Source organism: Gobius niger (assembly GCF_951799975.1).
Source record: "Gobius niger genome assembly, chromosome: 20".
Lineage (NCBI taxonomy): Eukaryota > Metazoa > Chordata > Actinopteri > Gobiiformes > Gobiidae > Gobius > Gobius niger.
The window spans coordinates 4,733,972-4,754,366 of NC_136871.1; the positions used below are offsets into that span (position 1 = coordinate 4,733,972).

A 20,395-nucleotide genomic window follows, 5' to 3' on the forward strand; every position below is an offset into this window, starting at 1 on the left:
CAATTCAGCGCCTCCAGATGGTACAAAATGCAGCTGCACGACTGCTCTCAGGAGCATCACGATATGATCACATCACTCCTGCGCTTGCATCTCTTCATTGGCTACCGGTTGGATTTAGAATAAATTTTAAAATCCTCTTGTTTGTTTTTAAATGTCTAAATGGATCAGCTCCACCTTATTTTTCAGAGTTGATATCTTTGCACAGTCCTGTCCGAGCTCTGAGGTCCAGCGAACAATATCTTCAAGACCATCCCAGGTCTAAGCGGAAGAGCAGAGGGGACCGAGCCTTCGCTGTAGCCGGCCCTAAATTGTGGAATTCTCTCCCTTTACACATTAGAACTGTAACATCTTTGGAGAGCTTCAAGCGCTCGCTGAAGACTCACTTTTTTGCACTGGCCTTCGGCATGAGCTGAGCTGAGCATTTTTCTCATGTTGATTTTATTTTCTATTTGTATTAAATGTTGATCTGTGCTCTATAAATAAATTTGACCTTTGACCTTTAGATGATATTGAAAAAGTATCGTCTAACAAATATCACAGTGCTCAAATCACAAGCTTTTGCTAATCAATGAGGCAAAATTAAATCTCAAACATTGGCATTGTGCAGTTAATTGACAGGTTTGCGGCCAATCCCGTGGCAGTAACAGTGCCTGGTTTGACCTTTGGTAGAACAAAATTAAAATGTTTTTATTTTAAACGATACCAGAGTGCAAAGGATGAAGTTTTTGTGCAAGCTGAAATGTTGATTTATATTGTCCATCAATAGTCAATCCAGGGCTGAGTCGCAGAGGCAGCAGTCTGAACACAGACGTCCAGACTTCCTGATCCACACACACTTCCTCCAGCTGTTTTGGCGGGACATCGAGGCGACACCAGGCCAGCTCAGAGACATAGTACCTCCAGCGTGTCCTGGGTTCAAATTCAAATGATGATCACCCAGCCCTCAATGGACGTGTCAAATACAAAGTTGCCCTAGGACAAAACCTCTACCTATGCTACATCCGCCACAACTCTCAAAATCCCAAAGTACACGAGGAGCAGTGAATGCAGAACACCAGACAAACAGTCCATAGATCCTTGGCCTTATAAAGCTGTTGGAAGGGCAGCGGGGATTGTTGACTTTGGCCCGAGCCGGAGATTATGGCGACAAACGGAACAGAGGCCATTTATTCACTGCGCTCTTTTAAAGTGGCTGTGAAAATAAACGCTTGGAAATCCTATTGCGTTGTTTCCTCAGAGCAGAGCAGCAGACGAGGTTTAAAAGGTCGCAGTCAAGAAGATAGTCGTTGTTGTGACTTTCCAAAGCCCAGTGTAAAGAAAACCCAAGGAGCCCTCGAAGGATTACCCTCGGAAGTAATCCTATTTTACGAATATGAAGAACGTACACTGCCCGACCAAAACTGGCAACATTCATCCAGCACAAAATGTGAAAGTGGTTCTGGGAGCATCTTATCACACATGCATAGGCCACCACAGAGTACAGATCTGGTTGGATGGTCAAGGTGCAGATGTGCAGCCAATAATAAGCCAAATTGCAAGTGACAATGGGCGACTAGAAAAAAAAACATGAATACACTACAAAAAGTAAATATCAAGCATTGGCTTAAATGACTTGAATTGAGGAAATGTATCTTGTTTTGAGTGGTTTTCACTCATTTAGACACTTTTTCCTGATCGGACCAAGTTTACTTTGCTTGTTTGAGGACATTTCAGACCAGTTCTAGGGTAAATCTCGCTTGAAATAAGAAAAAAAAAATAAGACCAATTTTCTTACCCCATCGGCAAAGATAATGACCTGAAATAAGGACGAAATGTATCGAAACGAGTCAGAAACATCTCAGAACAAGTGAAATAATCTGGGACAAATGCCCAAGAACTTCTAACTAAAATTTGGATTATTATGCTCAAATTGAGACGTTTATACTGATCTAGTTAAATACTTTTTGCAGTGTGACTGTATGTCTACGTCTGTCCGCTCTTGAAATTGCCTGTTTTCATGCAGGTCCTGCCTGGTTATGCTCAAAGTCATGGGCATAGGCGTCATTAAGATCCACCAGACTTCAGTGACCGGGCCAGGTGGGACCTTCTTGCGGGGAGTTGGCATGTTCTCCCCATGGAAGGTTTCCTCAGAGCCCTCCAGATTTTCCAACTCTAAATACATGCATAATAGGCTAAAAAACCTCCAGCTTGGTAATACTGATCAAGATCCTGGCTCAAGATCTGGATATTTATCTATCAAAATATTTTGGGACTTGGGACCTTGGACTACAGATGAAAATGTAGCCATTGTGGCATATTTACATGTGGACTCCGAGGACTCATGTTAATTAATACACACTGTGCCATCTTGCAAAAAGTAATTCACTAGATTAGCTTAGATGTATAAATTTGAGCAAAACAATCCAAATTGTTGCTTTTTGACAAGTTAAGATTTAGTTGGGCATTTGAACTAGATTATTTCACTTGTTTCTGACTCGATTCAATACATTTTGCCGTTATTTCAAGTAACTTTCTCTGCCAATGAGGTAAGAAAAGTGGTCTTGTCGCATTGGCAGTTTTACTTTGTTATTTGAAGTGAGATTTATCATGGAACCAGTCTAAAATGTCATCAAACTAGCAAAGTAATCTTGGTCAGATCAGGAAAAAAGTCTAAGTAAGTGAAAACCCCTCAAAACAAGATATATTTCCTCAGTTCAAATCATCTAAGCCAATGCTTGATATTTACTTTTTGTAGAGTAAATATGCCCAATCCCGTCAGACCGTGGAAGCTAAGCGGGGAGGGGCCTGGTCGGTACTTGGATGCAGGGGCGGACTGGGACTGAAAAACAGCCCTGGACTCTGACCAGCCTGGCCCACATTAGCGCAATTGTGACACTTCCACAAATACATATTTAAACCTCTTACCACCCGCCTTAACATTAACGAGTGCATTTTCCCCAGTTCAGCTTTACATTATTATTTTTTTGATTGGTATCATCAGCAAAAAGAACGGGAAAGGTGGTCGTAGAAACAGAAGCAAAATCATTAATATAAATAATAAATAATAACGGTCCCAAAATTGAACCCTGTGGTACACCATACTACTTAGATTCATGTTTTTTTTATACTGGGCTTTACCCAAATCTAAAAGCTTCTCAACTGTAGAGCAACAATGTGACGCCTCATTTGAAAGCTAAGACCTACAAAAGTGATAGAAACTTTTCGTCACGTCGCCACATTTTTGTCATATTTTTGTTGTGTTTTTTTCACGCTTTTGTAGTTGTTTTTTTGTCTGTGTTTTTTTCATGTTTTTGTAGTTGTTTTTTTGTCTGTGTTTTTCTCATGTTTTTGTTGACTTTTCATCCTCTTTTTCTCACTATTTTGATGCTTTTCTTTCTAGCTTTTAGATTTGGGTAGAGCTCGGTTGAGGCGGGACCGGTGGCCCTAGAGCCAGTGGCCCTTCTGTGCTCTTCCAGAATGGACATATGGCCAGTTCGCCCCTGCTTGGATGGGAGACCGTTTGGGAACACCAGGAAGCCAGAGCGAATGCAGTGAGTGGTTGGTGGTGGTCGGAGGGACCGATGGCGCAGACCGGTTTCCTCACTTCTACCCCAGGGCAGCTGTGGGCTAGAATAGCAGCTTACAACGGAGTAGCTTATGGAGTCAAACTAACAACTGTAGCTGCAATCGCTCGTAGCTGTAATTGCGTTAACTTGACCCAAACAAAAGCACATATTCACCCAGGGGCGGACTGGCCATATGTCCATTCTGGAAGAGCACAGAAGGGCCACTGGCTCTAGGGCCACCGGTCTGGCCCCTCACTTAACCTTACCTTTACCCCCGGGCGAAACCGAGCTTTACCCAAATCTAAAAGCTTAAAAGAAAAGCATCCAAAAACAAAAATGTGCTGGAAAAGCAACAAAAAAGTGACAAAAAACACAACAAAATGTGACGAAAACGTGATGACAAAGCAATGAAAGAAGCAGTGGAAAAAAAAAAAAAAAACATGACAAAAAATCCGAAAAACAAGACACGAAAACAGGCCAAAAAGCCACAAAAAAGTAATGAAAAAGCAGCAAAAAGCAACAAAAACAAACAACAACAAACAAAAATGAAGCTACAATCACTTTTCTAGATTTTAGCTTTCAAATGAGGCGCTACAGTATTGCTCTCCAGTCAAGAAGCCTTTGGATTTGGGTAAAGCCGAACTGGAGAAAATACTCTCGGTTAAGGCGGGTAATAAGAGGTTAACGTATGTATTTGTGGAAGTGTCGCATTTACGCTAATTTTGGGCCAGGCTGGCCAGAGTCCAGGGCTGTTTTTCGGTCCCAGTCTGCCCCTGTATTCACCCCCTCTCTTCCACAACCCCTCGCCCCTTGCTGCGGAGTCTGGTTGGAGGAGTTACGCTATAGTCTGCTCAAGATCGGGCCCCCAAATTGTCCCCGAGGGGCTCTGCTAAATAGGCAACAATTGCACATTACGGTTTCTTTCAATCCTCTCCTCCTCCTTTTTTGCCCACACGGGAATCGCCTCATAAAAATAATGAATATTCCCAAAAGATCTGCCCGCTACAATGTGCGGTCAATCGGTCAATTTAATGCCCGCATGATTGTGTAGTACATTTCAGTGGTGGAGTTCCTGTCAGTGCCGCCCTCTAGGGATCCGGAGGCGCTAATCCCTTTTCCAGGTCTCCTCCTCCGCTGCCCCTCACTTTCATTCATGGGAGCTTTAAAACGTACACTCTGTGGCTTCTGCAAAACACATTACACTGTGCGTGGGTTCAAATAGTGCTAACCTTAAACATGTGCTAATGCCAATATTGAGTCACATTGAATTACTGCAGGATTGAAAAGCCCTGTCCATAAAACTGGTTGTCTTGCCCCTAACAAACAGCTTTTGTTAATATTCTCTTCTGGTCCCACTACTTGTTTGGTCAAGCTTTTACAAAATAGCTAGAACCTCAGCATTTCTACATATTTTCAACGAAAGGCAAGTCAATTTAGGATGATGTAGACCAAGACCAATATCAAATGTCGACCCAAACAAAGATTATTTATTCGTCTGAATCATGAGTCATTTCCTAGAGACTTTCCAAGCGATGCACAATTTACTTTGAAAAATCTGACTTCATACGGTTGGCTAAGACAAACAAAGAGCTCAACAACGTCTCTCTCCAGCCATCAATCCAGAATTACTATCAATAATGTTGCTTTTAGGGTTTGAAGTGAACCTGTCATCTGATTGGAAACGCAGGCTGTGTTTTGTTGACTGATGCGTTTTGCAGCTTGACGCAGCACAGGGAGAATCAGAGGGTAAACAGATTGAAATATAAAGATTTACAAGTTGCACTGAGATGGTTGGCTTTGTAAGTCATGTAAAACCTGACACAGGGGCTTCAATAATAACACAGTAATCCGTTATCTCAGATATGGGAAAGTAACTGAAGTGTTGTCATCTAACATCTACTTCAAACCAAAAAGTTGTGATCATGTCAAACACTGACTGACTGGTATTAGTAATTGGAATAAACAGAAATGTTATTACATTAAATACATTTCAATTAGTTGCCATATTGTGTTCATTAGGCCTGATATTCTGAACCACTATCAAACTATGACAAAAAAAAAATGCAAATCTTTACATAATTGCGATAGTTCTCAAAAAAATATATAAAAATTCTAAATAACAATAGACGATAGGGCTGGGCGATATGGACCAAAAGTCAAATATCAATATATTTAAGTTGAATATCGATATATCCAGATATTTTTCCGGAAAGTGAGAGCTGTGAAATGAAATGCTGGGTCAAAGTCAAAGCCAAATACGAGTTGTTTTATTGATAACTCACTATAAGATATAAACAATAACACCGTGTAACAAAGCTCTGCAAGGTGCACAAGTATCTTAAATAAAAATAGCCTATAAAATAAAATAGGTCAATCTTTTTCTGAGGGCAGCATTTATATATAAAGAGATAAGAAGTTTCAGTTTAAAGGGGCTAGATGCAAGTTGGCCATTTTATGCTCACTGCTGCCACCTCAGGTCAAACGTGTAACTGCAGCTTCTATATTAAGCTCGTGCATGACGGCACTTCGGACCCGAAATAACACCTTTTTGAGAGCGGGATTTTAGAGGCAGTTGTGGTGAACAGGTCTGGGCTCATTCTACACATTAGAACACTATTGAAACATGTAGGGGGAGGAAAATACTTAATTTTAACATTTTTAAACTCTGCATAGTCCCTTTAAGATAAACTTTTTTTAACATCAGCTTGAGATTACCTGTTTCTTTTTGCTAACTTAATAGCTTATCTGAGCAGTTTCAACTGTCAACTAGACTATCAAATATCAACTCAATAAACAACTTTGATAAACAGTAGTGCAGTCTTGAGGCATTAAACAGACAAGTGTGTCCTCCTTCATTTAAAGATTTTGTGCAAGAAACACCAGCCTGTCTACGTCATTCGGCTTCAGAGATGCTCTGTGGGAGGTCACGCTATTATCACTACCTTAAAGCAAGTATAACAGCGCAAATTTATATGGTAGAGTTGCAGTCGTAGCATTGTCAGCTGTAATGAAGCCTATAGGCGGAAATTAAACATGAAAGACTCATTCCAGCGTCTCCCGCCTTCATCCAATCAGCTCAGCCGCTCCTCTGCTTGAGCTGATCAGGATCACAGCTACAGTTTTTCTGCAGTCATCATCACCCAGGATTTAGCATCGAACCCTTCTCCTTCACAACCACGTCCACTTGCCGGTTGTGCTGCATCCCACCTCCGCCCCATCATCGGCTCTCCCAGGAATAGATTCTCCCGACGCTCATCCTTCTCCAGCCTCTGATTCCACCACCCTAACCTGCTCATTAGGGCTGCTCGATGGTTGAAAAAATAATAATCACGATTATTTTTGTCATAATTGAAATCACGATTATTCAAACAATTATTTGTTGCCTTTAAAAAAAGAGTCTATCTTTATTTGATTTATGTATTAATCAAAACACTACACTTAATGTTTTCTGAACAGTCATGAAAGTACAAATGATTTTAAGTACGCCTTGATTAAAGAGAGGTCCCTGTTTCACACCTGCCCCCTGCTGGCCGGCCCTCACACCTGCGCAAGTAAACTGAGCAGCGCGGCCTGATGACATCATCACACAGCCCCGTTTGTTTTTATGTCAGACAAAAGCATGAGCCGTGGCACGTGAAAAGCGAAGGGAAAATAATCCCAGCGGCCTGAAATAACGCAAGTCTGCTGTGCAAAAATAAAGAAAATTTAAAAAAAATGAAAAAATGAAAAAAATTGAAAAAAAAAAAATTGAAAAAAAAAAAAATGGAAAAATAGAAGAAAAAAAAAAATTTAAGAAAAAATGTAAAATAAAAAAAAACAAAAAAAATGAAAAAAATGAAAAAAAAAAAAACCATTGAAAAAAAAAACATTGAAAAAAAAATATATATATAATCGATTTTTTGCGATTATGCTAATTTTGTAATCGTTTACTAATCGAAAATCGTAATCGAATTTTGATTAATTGCACAGCCCTTCTACTCATGCAATTTATTTTACACCTTTGTCTCTTCTGCCGGGGTCTATATTCATGCCTGCCAATGAAGATCTCTAAGGGCTGCTTTTGTTTCTGTCTGAGTCTCTCCAGGTTGATGCATTTAGCGTTCCGGGCCAACTATAAAAAATACACATATTGCAAAACATTTACATTACAGAAATAAAATGACAGATTTCTATATTACTGTGCAAAAAAACCCTCTTGTTTTTCTCCGACCACCGCTCAAATCGTCTTATTTTCAGGTTATCAAGCAAATTACAAAACACAAGCAATGAAACCTACATATATTTTGATAAAAGCGCGATTATTCTTCCCTTCGGTCTCCACAAACATCATCAAGGACGTAACGTGTATATGACACAGTGCCATGTGTATATTTTATGTATTTGCTTTGGCTGATAAGCACAAGTACATTTTAGTGGATTGAAAAGCCTTAAATAAACCAGCTCCTCTTCCAGGTGTTCGAGCGCTGGGTCCGGGAAAGGCGTGTGTGAGAATATGACCCGATTCAAACAGGTGGCTATCTCTGAACACACACCGACACGCTGATATGTAACGCACATACACTGGAAGCAGATACGGGCTCCAGGACGCAGTAAAAACAAGTACACATGGGCACTCTCGAACATCATTTCTTCATGTACCTTACAGACTATTAGCAGGAGCAGTAGCAGTATTCGTAGTAGTAGAAGTCAATAATGGAGACTGAAGAGGAATCATGATGGATTTATATCAACAGCAGGATCGGTGACACCAGGTGAGTGCAAATTTGATCACAATTACTTTTTTAGTCTTGCAATTATCCTCAAAATCAAGAAAATTATAGCGTTATAGAGTTAGAATCAAGTGGGAAAGTGAAAGGCATTGAGCTTTCAGTACATTTTCTGTTTAAATCAATAACGAATAAATTAATTAATCCACAAGAATCCATAATATTGTAAAATTCATATTCATCGACTGTGCACAGTAACATTATGCAGTTATGCAGCTAATCGTACAGCTGTTGATGTATTATAACTTATTTAACAGGTCTGATGTGGGATCAATTAGAATTGTATTACTTTATTTGGATTGCATGTACCACAGAATCATCAGCAGAAGCAGTAGTAGCACTAGTAATCATTAGTGGGGTTGCAAAATCATGGGAATTTTCAATGTTGGATATTTTCCATGGGAATATAATGAATGTATGGGAAATGATGAATAAACAAGGAATTAACAGGCAGATAAACTGAAGCATCAACATTTGATTTGGAAATGGAATAGACTCATCCATGTTTTTAAATCAAGATTAAAGACTCATCTTTTCAAACTTGCTTTTAATACTTAAAGCACTGAATTGTGTCTAGGTTGTAATTATTTGCTGTTTTTAAAATGTGTTTTATCTTTCTGTGAAGCACTTGGTCCTCCTGGTGTTGCTGTAAAGTGCTATATAAATAAGCTTTGATTGATTGATTGATTGATTGATTGATTGATTGATTGATTGATTGATTGATTGATTGATTGATTGATTGATTGATTGATTGATTGATTGATTGATTGATTGATGTTTGTGTCAATCTTGCATAATCATCCAGTTTGTGCAGTATTACAGTATTATATTGCTTTATTTTATAGGCTATTTCTATTTAAGATATTATTTTATTTAAATGTGCACCTTACAGAGCTTTGTTATACAGTGTTTATGTTTGCATTTTATTGTGAGTTTTCAGTAAAACTACTTTTCGGAAAAAATATTGCGATATATATCATATATCGACATTGAACCTAAATATATCGGGATATGAGATTTTGTCCAAATCGCCCAGCCCAAACATACAGTATTGGTCACTGATCTGATTTGAGTTAGAGACAGGTGAATTTAACCAACCACAGTGTGATAAAACACAATCCTTATATAACACTTTGCTGTTTGTCCCACCACTCATTAGTAAGAAAGTTAAAGTGATAGTTTGTAAGTTTGCAAAGTGAGGAGAGATAGAGTAGAATTTGAAAGTGAGCAATCAAATTCTTCCCTCTTTAACCAGAAAGCCCTCCTCAGTTGAAAATGAGGAGAGCAGGAACAGAACAGATCAAGCTCCTCCCCCTCCTCCTGACAGGCCGGTTCACAGGAACGGCTCGTCTCATTGGTCAACGCGGGAGGATACTAGACTCTGATTAGTTGTTGAGATCCGGGAAGAACGGACTTTACAAAAAATTCCAGACTATCACTTCTAGCAAAACGTTGTGTTGCGTTTTGACGTGACAATGTGGTCCTCGCACTTCCTGTAAGGGTCGGAGGCGTGACTTCACTCAAGTGCATGTTTCATGGTTCAAAAGCATAATTATGGGTAACTAATGGTTCACCAAGTGTTTATTCAACTAAAGATTGTTTCCCCTCTTTTGCAACTCTAGTCGGTAGTGATAAACATTATGGCATTTTAATATTGTAATATAGTCCAATGTTAAGTTGTGAAGAGAAAGCAGGATTACTATCGCAACAACACAGGGTAAACCTAACCTGTCTAAGGCACTGAGACGCCTTTACACAGATTTCAGGCATCAGTGAAGTAATTCTGATTCTAATGACCCACTTTATGGTCCTCAATACTTTAATCCTGTGTGAGTAATGCAATTAGAATGCGCCAAATGATACAGTGACAGTGGGAAACATTTCAGCGGACCATCAACCTTTAAGAGGAACTGGACGGCTGTTATGAAAACCCATTCTTTCCAAATGATGAAGACTTTGTATTTTTTACCAAACGATCTAGACACAAAGTAATTGAAACCGTGCATCCTTCCGAATCTGCGAAAGCCAAAGGGGAAATAGTTTGCTAATGGGGAAGGAAAATCATATCGTCTTGTGAAGTATTGCAATGGGTTATTAGGGCTGGGTACCGTTAAACCACACCAGTGTGGTATCAGAAAAAAAAAAAGTGTAGGTACTACTTTATTGAAGAGATGAAAGTATCTAAAGCAGGTACCGACAAAAAAATCTTCTCTCTTTAGATCCAAGTTTTGATGCAGTTGGTCCAGGGACAGCTGTTCAAATACATGACTTTTCCCCCCATTTTTGCCCAATTTCTTTTCCCTATTTTTTCAAATTTGTTGCCCCATGTTTGCCCCATTTTTTCTTAATTTTCATTTTTTTTTTACCCCATATTTATTACAAATATTTTCCTTATTCCCCCCTCCCTGTTTTACCCAATTTATTCCCTTTTTTTTTTTTTTTTTGCCTTATTTTTGCCACAATTTCCCCCCCAAAATTATTCCCCATTTTCCCCACATTTCTCGACATTGGAGATGAACCCGATATAGTCAATTTACAGATCTTCCACACATTATTGTTCTGTTTCTACTTCTAGATGACACATATTTGAGAATAGGTATCGGATAAAGTATCATACAGGTATCCGTATTGAAAACCAAGTATCGTTTAAAAGGGGCTAGATACAAGTTTGCCATTTTATACTCACTACTGCCATCTCAGGTCATACATGTAACTGTACCTTCTATATTAAGCTCGGGCCTGACGGCACTTCAGACCCGAATTAACACCTTTTTGAGTGACAGTGCAGGATTTTAGAGGCAGTTGTGGTGAACAGGTCTGAGCTCATTCTACACATTAAGACATTGTTGGAACATCTTTTAAACTCTGTATAGTCCCTTTAAGTACCGGTGTTGGAAAAAATGTAGCGGTACCCAGCCCTATTATGAGGCTATGTACTGCACCCTTTTTACAGTCAACAGTGGTTCAAAAGTGGTTTTAAATTCTGCCAAATTTCACCAAATCTCACATTCATTTGATGTAGAACTTTTGGACATTGATTTGTACAACACTAATCGGCCAGTGTGTATCGTGATGCACTTTATATTGTGACAAAAGTGTGAGTACAAAGCACATTGCCACTGTTATTGTCAATTTTGTCGCTGTTTTGTTGCTTTTAATATGCGCTATCATCGCATTCATTTTTGTTGTGTTTTTGTTGCACTTTCATCACTTTTTATGGTCACTTTTTTATTGCTCTTTTGTGGCTTTTTTTGGGTCACTTTTCGGTTATTTGGCTATTTTAATGCTTTTTCAAGAGGCTTTTAGATTTGGGTAAGGCCAAAGTGGAGAAAATGTGCTCGGTCAGGGGCGGACTGGGACTGAAAAACAGCCCTGGACTCTTACCAGCCTGGGCCAAATTAGCGTAAATGCGACACTTCCACAAAGACATATAAACCACTTTGCTCCAGTTCGGCTTTGCCCAAATCTAAAGGCTTCCTGACTGGAGAGCAACACTGTAACGCCTCATTTGAAAGCTAAAATCTAGAAAAGCGATGGTAACTTTTTATCGCCACATTTTTGTCTACGTTGTTTACGTCACTTTTTTGTCACTTTTTCCTTGCATTGTTAGTGTTTGATGTTGTGTTTTTGTCACTTGTTTTTCTTTTTCTTTTTTTTTCATGTTTTGGATGCTTTTTCATTGCTTTGTCGTCACGCTTTGGTCACTTTTTTGTTGCTTTTACGGCACATTTTTGTTCCGTTTTCATCCTCGTTTCTGGATGCTTTTCTTTTAAGCTTTTAGATTTGGGGTAAAGCTCGATTACGGCAGGGTGTGAGAGGTTAAGGAGAAAAGTGAGGGGCCAGGCCGGTGGCCCTAGAGCCAAGTGGCCCTTCTGTGCTCTTCCAGAATGGACATATGGCCGGTCCGCCCCTGTGCTCGGTTCAGGTGAGGGTTAAGAGGTTAAAAAACTCATTTCACCTTGGCTTTTTTGTGTGTGTTTGTTTCTGCTCATGTTTTTACTGTTTTGCATTGTGTACAGCACTGTGGTCGACTGTGCTGTTTTTAAAGTATTGTTTTTTTTTTTTTTTTAGGTTGATGACAAAAATGAACATAAGGAATAGCAAACAATAATTCCAAGATCAACAACTGTGGTCATGGATGAAGACATGTTGGACAATAACATGGCAGGTGAGTAACCTATTTTTAAGACACTACAACCCATTTATTTCTTTTTGGAAGGCCAATATTTATGACAAAGCTGAAAAAAAATGATGCTTCCAACTGAACCACCAGTGATGGACTATGTACTGAGCTGCCAATAAAGGAAAACCACAATAATGTTGGCATTCTGTTGTCAATTTGAGTAAAGATTTACGAAAGGACGGATTAAAGAAATACAAGGAACACACACCATGGACTTCTTTCAGCGTGTAATGATATCTTGTTTACATCCTTCACCTTTGACCTCTGTCCTGAGTGGGAGTGTGACCCAGAACACGAACCCCACTGACAGGTGTCATCGTGAAACCACAGACAGGGCTCTGAAACTGACTCCATGCTCCAACGAGACGACTTCATTCACAGATAGTGAGTTAATCCCTGACATATTGAGTTAGAAATCTGGGTATTTGCGACGTAGCCCATTAGCAACGAAGCGCGGCGTATTAGTTACGGGTAAGCTGTTGGCACGGTTCTTATGCAGCAAACATGGCGGGGTGTCGTGGGGCAGGTTGTACCATAAAAAAACGGCATAAACTGTGTGAGTTACCTGAGCCTGTTCCTACAATGAGCTGAATACGTGGATCAGAGACCACTTTGATATGTTATTTTTTATCATTACCTATTTCATTAATGACTTCTGACTAGTACGGATGCTCCGATGCTGGAAAAAATACAATATCGGGTATCGGCTACAAATATCCGATACTGAATTGATACCAGTTTTGGCTTGCAACGCCTTAAAGAGGGGGTATTCTGCTTTTTTCAATCACATAGCACCAGTCTATATCACACTACAATGATGACCAAACCTTCTGTTGGTCTGTAAATGCAGTAAATCAGAATAACTGCCTTGTATAAAATTGCTCTCTCAAAATGGCTGTAGTGAATGTCTTGAAATAGGCCTCTGTCTCTTTAAGAACCTCTGAGCCTTTCCGACACGCCCCCTCCACACGCTGTCTGTGGCATCAGTGGGGAGGGGGTTCTGCTGAGGAGCAGTGGTTGGTTACTCGGCTGGTGACGAAAGCTCGGAGGCGTCTCCAGGAGGTGGGGGCGTTCCTAGGAGGACTCAGGCAAACCTATCCCTAAAATGGCCGCCATCAGAGTTTTTACAGATTACTCAAAAATACGTGAATGTGCCAAGGCAACACTTCAGGCATGTTTTTAATGAGGGAATGACATAATAACACGATGTAAAGCTTGAAAAAGTCAATTTTGCATAATACCCCCCCTTTAAAAACACAACATTTACCACCTAAATCTAAGGGTATATGAGTATGCTGTATGTCATTGGAAAGCTAAGAAGAGAGTTAGTTTTAGCCTCCGCCAATGTATTTTTGATCGCTGCGCAAAATTCTGCGGTTAGCAATAGCATGCTAAAGCTAGCGGGAGCATGCTAATGCTAACGAAAACTAATCAAGGCTGGGTCAGAAACTATGATAGAAATACTTTAAGTAGCCTAATAAAATAAAATAAGCACTGCTGAAGCCAAGTGTGTGTGTTTTAGTTCAAGAAATAACTGATCTAACAAATTTGTAATGATCAAATCACTTCATGTGAGTTGTTTATCCAAGAGTTTATCAATAGATATAATTGGGAATTGATCTGTAACATGACAATAAAATATGACTTTATTTACTTACAATGGAGAAGAGTCTATATATGTTTCCACTGTTAAGAAAGACTCTTGGTATCGGTAAATATCGGGTATCGGTATCGGTAGCAAAAAAGCTGGATCGGTGCATCTCTACTAACTTGCGCCAATTGAAATATTGAAATATTTTGGTATTTTCCCATATCGGTTATCGGCCGATATCGGGCGATAAAAGAAGGCCGCCATCTCCAAAACTGAAAGTGACAGAGACTTGTTTTCTCTTGAAAGAGCTCAGTCAGGGCTTTAAATGAGCCCTAGAACAACTTCCTAGGCCTCAGGGGAGCAGAGAAACATTGCGGTGAAAATCGGTTACAAGTTTATACACCTATCATTTTATGTTGCAGACTTTCTGAACCAGAAGACACAGAGACCTACCCTTTTTTTGTTTTGGAATCTACTGACTTTTGTCTTTCAAACAAGCTCCCTTTGAAGAACCTACTATAGTAAACATGAATGTGCTTAAAGGGGGGGTATTATGCAAAATGGACTTTTTCAAGCTTTACATCATGTTATTATGTCATTCCCTCATTAAAAACATGCCTGAAGTGTTGCCTTGGCACATTCACGTATTTCTGAGTAATCTGTAAAAACTCTGATGGCGGCCATTTTAGGGATAAGTTTGCCTGAGTCCTCCCAGGAACGCCCCCACCTCCCGGAGACGCCTCCGAGCTTTCGTCACCAGCCGAGTAACCAACCACTGCTCCTCAGCAGAACCCCCTCCCCACTGATGCCACAGACAGCGTGTGGAGGGGGCGTGTCTGAAAGAGTCAGAGGTTCTTAAAGAGACAGAGGCCTATTTCAAGACATTCACTACAGCCATTTTGAGAGAGCAATTTTATACAAGGCAGTTATTCTAATTTACTGCATTTAAAGACCAACAGAAGGTTTGTCATCATTGTAGTGTGATATAGACTGGTGCTATGTGACTGCATAATAAAAAGCATAATACCCCCTCTTTAATAAATGAGCCCCCTCATACAGCGCCCCCTGCTGTCACATTTCAACACTGACTCGCTAAGAGGTATCATACACAGGATTATAGAAACCTCTATTGTTTGATGGCTAAATGTCAACGGCTATAGGAAAAAATTGAACATGATGCAGAATTCTCACAACTTTCCCAGAGTACCCAGCTTGCTAACTGTGTCCGGAGGATATACGCCATTTGTCGTTTTCATTTTTAGTTGTATAATACGTTAAATGTAAAAACTACCAAGCCTCAGATTAGAGGAGCTCTGGTCTTCTTTCGTCCAGTCTCATATGGCACCGTCTAGTCACTTGGTTAAAGCCTGACATGTTGAACTGTTTTTTCCACTTGTCCTTCTCTATTTAAATAACTTGGTTATCCTCATCTACTGTTTACAAGGGAAACACAAAGATTAGGACGTTTGCGGGCAGTGTTGATTACACGAGCGGCGGCTGTTGTACACGAGAGGTTTGATTGGCAGCTGACCACCTCTGTCTGATTAAACACAAAGTCAGGGTCAAGATGAGAGAGCCGGGCTAACCAGGTCCAGATGCGTCCACATAGTTACAGGCACGAGAGAAGGTACATGGAGTTGGTTTAACCTGGAAACAAGTCTTGTAATTACAATTTTTAAATGTTTACACTGTCGTCATTGGAATGTGTTGAATTTTTATGTTATTTTATGTAAGGCTATATCAACTGAATATATTGTAATCGCAATATCTCGATGATTTTTGTCAAATTTAGTTGCTTACGAACGTTTTTTTCTTAGATGAAGGTTCCTGAGTCATCTTCTGTGCTTCGCCACTCATCCAAAAGGCTTCATCAGCGACACTAAGATTTCCAGTTTACATGCAGACTAGATGAAGACTACAGCGAGGGCTTAGCTTGGTTCAGTCCCTCCCCTATATTAAATGGCTACCTGTTTAAGTCCTACACTTCAACTACAGAGTAGAAGAAGAACTTTATTTACTTGGCGCCTTTCACAGACATAGTCACAAAGCGCTTTTACATGAGACAATTATGTATTCAGTCCATACTTAGAAGATGACTCAGGAATAGGGCTGCAACTAATGATTATTTTGTAATCGATTAATCTATCGAGTATTTTTACGATTAATCGATTAAGCGCTTGGCTGTGAATGGTGTAGTAAATTTTTATTTTTTCTATTTTTTTTATCACATTATAGCTTAAGTCGCGCTGTTTAAGGAAGTGTTGATGGAGTAAACAAAAGGGGAATGTTTTTTGAAGGCTTTATTCATGATATTTACCTTGTACAAACCACTACAGACCCTAAATATAAAATCAAAACAGGTTTTCATCAAAAAATACTACATATTTTTGGTAATTTTAGCCCCATTTTAGTCTGTGTGAACCAGAAAACGATTAATCGATTACTAAAATTGTTATCGACTCTTTCAATAATCGATTAGTCGTCGATTAATCGATTAGTCGTTTCAGCCCTACTCAGGAACCCTCATCTTGGACAACTCCTGTACGACAAACATCTTACGATTTTTTTGTCCATATTTAAAGGAACAGGCCAGCGTTTTTCCATACTGAGATATGTTCTTACCTGAGCCTTGACGAGTTGATGCGTACCTGTCTGGTCTTCACGCGAGTCAAAAAGACCAAAGATGTTGTTAGCATTAACCCTCTCCTCCTCTCCTCTATGGACTCAAACGGGGTTAAGTCAGAAGCGACCAAGCTCTTCCACGTTTCTCATATTTAAATACATTATGTGAGTAGTTATACGATCCAAGTCTAGTTACACAAAATTAAACATGTCGATTTTCTAAGAGGATAAAAAGGGGAACTATATTGTAAAGCGTAATAAGACCTTTGGAGCACTTTAAAGGGACTATAGGGAGTTTAAAAATGTTAAAATTATGTATTTTCCTCCCCCTACATATTCCAGCCATGTCATAATGTGTAGAATGAGCCCAGACCTGTTCACCACAATACAAACATAGAAGGTGCAGTTACACGTATGGCCTGAGGTGGCAGTAGTGAGTATAAAATGGCCAACTTGCAACCAACCCCTTTAACGCCCGCACAGTAATATCTTTACTTTACCTCACGGACGTCGAAGTGCTCCTAAGGTAACTGGTCTAAGCTCAGGTAAGAACATGATCTCCGTATGGAAAAACAGTGACCTGTTCCTTTAAGAGAACATATTATGTTGAAACTAAATATTCAGGACAGTTATCAAATATCATAATTCTATCTCATGTCATTCCTCATGAAGCTCTTTATGTTTTGTCTGTATTAAAACATTAAGATTAAACATAAATAACATGCTCAAATACAATCCCCCCTAAAAACTTAGTTACTATTTTTACCCGGAATGGGCTTTTTGATCTCGCGAGGTCAAAGCCAATGAGATTTCTCCTTATGCAACAGTCTGAATGTCAAAGCGCAATATCGTTGTAATATAATTTAAGTGGACGCAAAACCAACTGGGAAAACTGGTCCATTCCTGTCAGATTCCTGCACGCACACTGCAGTCAGGCGCTACAAATCCTCCAAACGTAACTGTTTTTGATTATATGTGCAGGTGTGTGGAGGAGGAGACCTTTGAACTGTTTGTGGACCTAAAGGGAAGAGATGAATTACCAACTGAGAGATTTGAGCTGGCCATGCGCTTCATTCAACTTACACTCTATTGTAAAGAAAATATAGAATGTTCCAACACAATTATATTACGATACATTTGTCTTGCTGATTCATGCACCCTGAGAAATGATGGTGGTTTGGCAGAATTAGAAAAATACATTTACTGGCCATTATCCTGCAAACTGTATTGCAATAAGTTAGAACAATTCATTTTGTGGAAGAATGAACCACAGGGTTAGCAGGTTTTGTCCAGGCTATATATTTGCAGTTGACTTTATAATGTAAATCAGTTGTTCTCAAACTATTCACAACAAGTAACTCGTAGCATAATTGACCTTCCAAGAACCACCAAGCCTAGATCTAGATAAAAAAAACTAAATCGGGTCCAAAAAGACACCTACATTGGACTATATTATTAAACCATGTCTGAACCAGAAAAAACACCGAACTCAAAGATGAATTACTGAAGGATAAATGACCTCTATAGGTTGCGTTCATAATCTTGGATTTCATGATATCAGACAGATGGACGGCAGGAGCCAATACAACTCAATGGACGAGATTTGTTTTGTAAAGAAATCTCCTCACTTAAATTTGGCAAAAGTTGAACCTGGTAATAATTTTGTCGGGATTGGATCCACAAACCTGGAAAATTCCATCTTATTAGAATTTGTGCTTATTTTGTGTATGTTTGAACTATTTCATTGCCGTGGAACAAGTTTGATCCTTCTTGCCTTTGACTGTTTAGTCTCATTTAAAGGGACATTTCTCTTATTTAAAGTGAATTACTGCTTGTTCCATTGGCAATCTTATTTCAAGACAGTCCAAACCTGCTCAAAATCAGCAATAATTGCCTTAAAGGGGGGGTATTATGCAAAATCGACTTTTTCAAGCTTTACATCATGTTATTATGTCATTCCCTCATTAAAAACATGCCTGAAGTGTTGCGTTGGCACATTTACGTGTTTTTGAGTAATCTGTAAAAACTCTGATGGCGGCCATTTTAGGGACAGGTTTGCCTGAGTCCTCCTAGGAACGCCCCCACCTCCTGGAGACGCCTCCGAGCTTTCGTCACCAGCCGAGTAACCAACCACTGCTCCTCAGCCGAACCCCCTGATGCCACAGACAGCGTGTGGAGGGGGCGTGTCTAAAGGCTCAGAGGTTCTTAAAGAGACAGAGGCCTATTTCAAGACATTCGCTACAGCCATTTTGAGAGAGTAATTTTATACAAGGCAGTTATTCTAATTTACTGCATTTACAGACCAACAGAAGGTTTGGTCATCATTGTAGTGTGATATAGACTGGTGCTATGTGACTGAGAAAAGCATAATACCCCCTGTTTTAAAGGGGCTAGATGCAAGTTAGCCATTTCATACTCACTACTGCCACCTCAGGTCATACATGTAACTGCAGCTTCTATATCAAGCTCAAGCATGACGGCACTTCGGACCCGAATTAACACCTTTTTGAGTGACAGTGCAGGATTTTAGAAGCAGTTGTGGTGAATATGTCTGGGCTCAGTCTACACCTTAGGACATTGTTGAAACATGTAGGGGGAGGAAAATACATAATTTTAACATTTTTAAACTCTGTATAGTCCCTTTAATTCAAGCACATTTCAGGCGATTTGTCCAAGATAATATGTCATTTTTACAGTATGGTTGAAAGTCTTTTCTACTGGCTACATGTGTTGTTGATTGTATAATCAGCACTTTTGGACACATTTATGAAAAAAGAATTGGATCTCAGTCTAAACTTGCTGACAGAAGAGATGTTGAACTTTGTGACCTTTTTTGTTTCATGTGGATTGTCCCAGTTTATTTGCCATAAACCAAGACAAAACAAATGTGCATTTTGACAGTTACCATAGTTACCATCATAGCATTTTTAGTATAGTATAGGCACATTAGAGTGGTGTGATTTCACGTGAAAGCAAACTATTAAAATGAATTCAGTCTAAAATTGCTGTTGCCCGTGAGTCCCGCCTGAAGCACCATGGTTCACATACCACAATTTTAGAGCCACTGACCAGCGTAATTACAGCCCTTTTGCACCTTGACAATTGCAATCCTTCAAACTGCAGTTTTCGGTGGGATGGCGAGTAATATTGCCGCCCTGTAGGTGGCTGTTATGACTGACAGCTGCGGCCCACGGTGAGATGAAGACAAGCGCTTCTTGTTAGTGAGAGGAGATTAGATCCAGATGTGAACTTTGCTACTGTTGGCGCGCTCAACACAGACCTGCTCCCTCCGACTGCTCCCTCTGACTGCTCCCTCTGACTGCTCCCTGCCGCCTCCTACGGCTTTACGAGTCTTTCGACTGTTTCACGTGAATGGTTGGCTGCTCAAGATCATTAAAGGCGGTAGAGATTTTCAAATATCGTCGACTGGACCCGGACCAGGTTGCTCGAGGTGACAAGAGGATGTTTTGATTTTATCTTCAGAAGCTTCGACTCGCTCTTGTTGTCAAATATTCGAGTGGTAACACACAAGTCCTTCACCTTATAGGTTACGTTCATGTGACATCACAATATTGTAAAGTACATATAGTTTAAAAGTGAGGTGCTGGGCAGGTCATACATATTTCTGTCATTACTGGGACAATTCACATGAAACAAAAGGAGTATCAATGTTCTTCTCTGGGCTGAA

At 39.7% G+C, this 20,395-nt stretch overlaps 2 protein-coding genes across 2 annotated transcripts in view; one reads left to right on the plus strand and one right to left on the minus strand.

Annotated features, from left to right (window-relative positions):
• matn4 (matrilin 4) overlaps positions 1-20,395 on the minus strand; it is a 65,634-nt gene that overhangs the window by 41,147 nt on the left and 4,092 nt on the right. The gene's annotated exons all lie outside the window — the stretch shown is intronic.
• The window catches only part of LOC306979468 (recombining binding protein suppressor of hairless-like protein), a gene marked incomplete at its 5' end in the record, with an annotated part of 51,952 nt that continues 44,002 nt past the window's right edge, over positions 12,446-20,395 (plus strand). Inside the window, 1 exon segment of the mRNA XM_079578421.1 lies at positions 12,446-12,479. Within this exon segment, the coding sequence (XP_079434547.1) occupies positions 12,446-12,479 (34 nt within the window).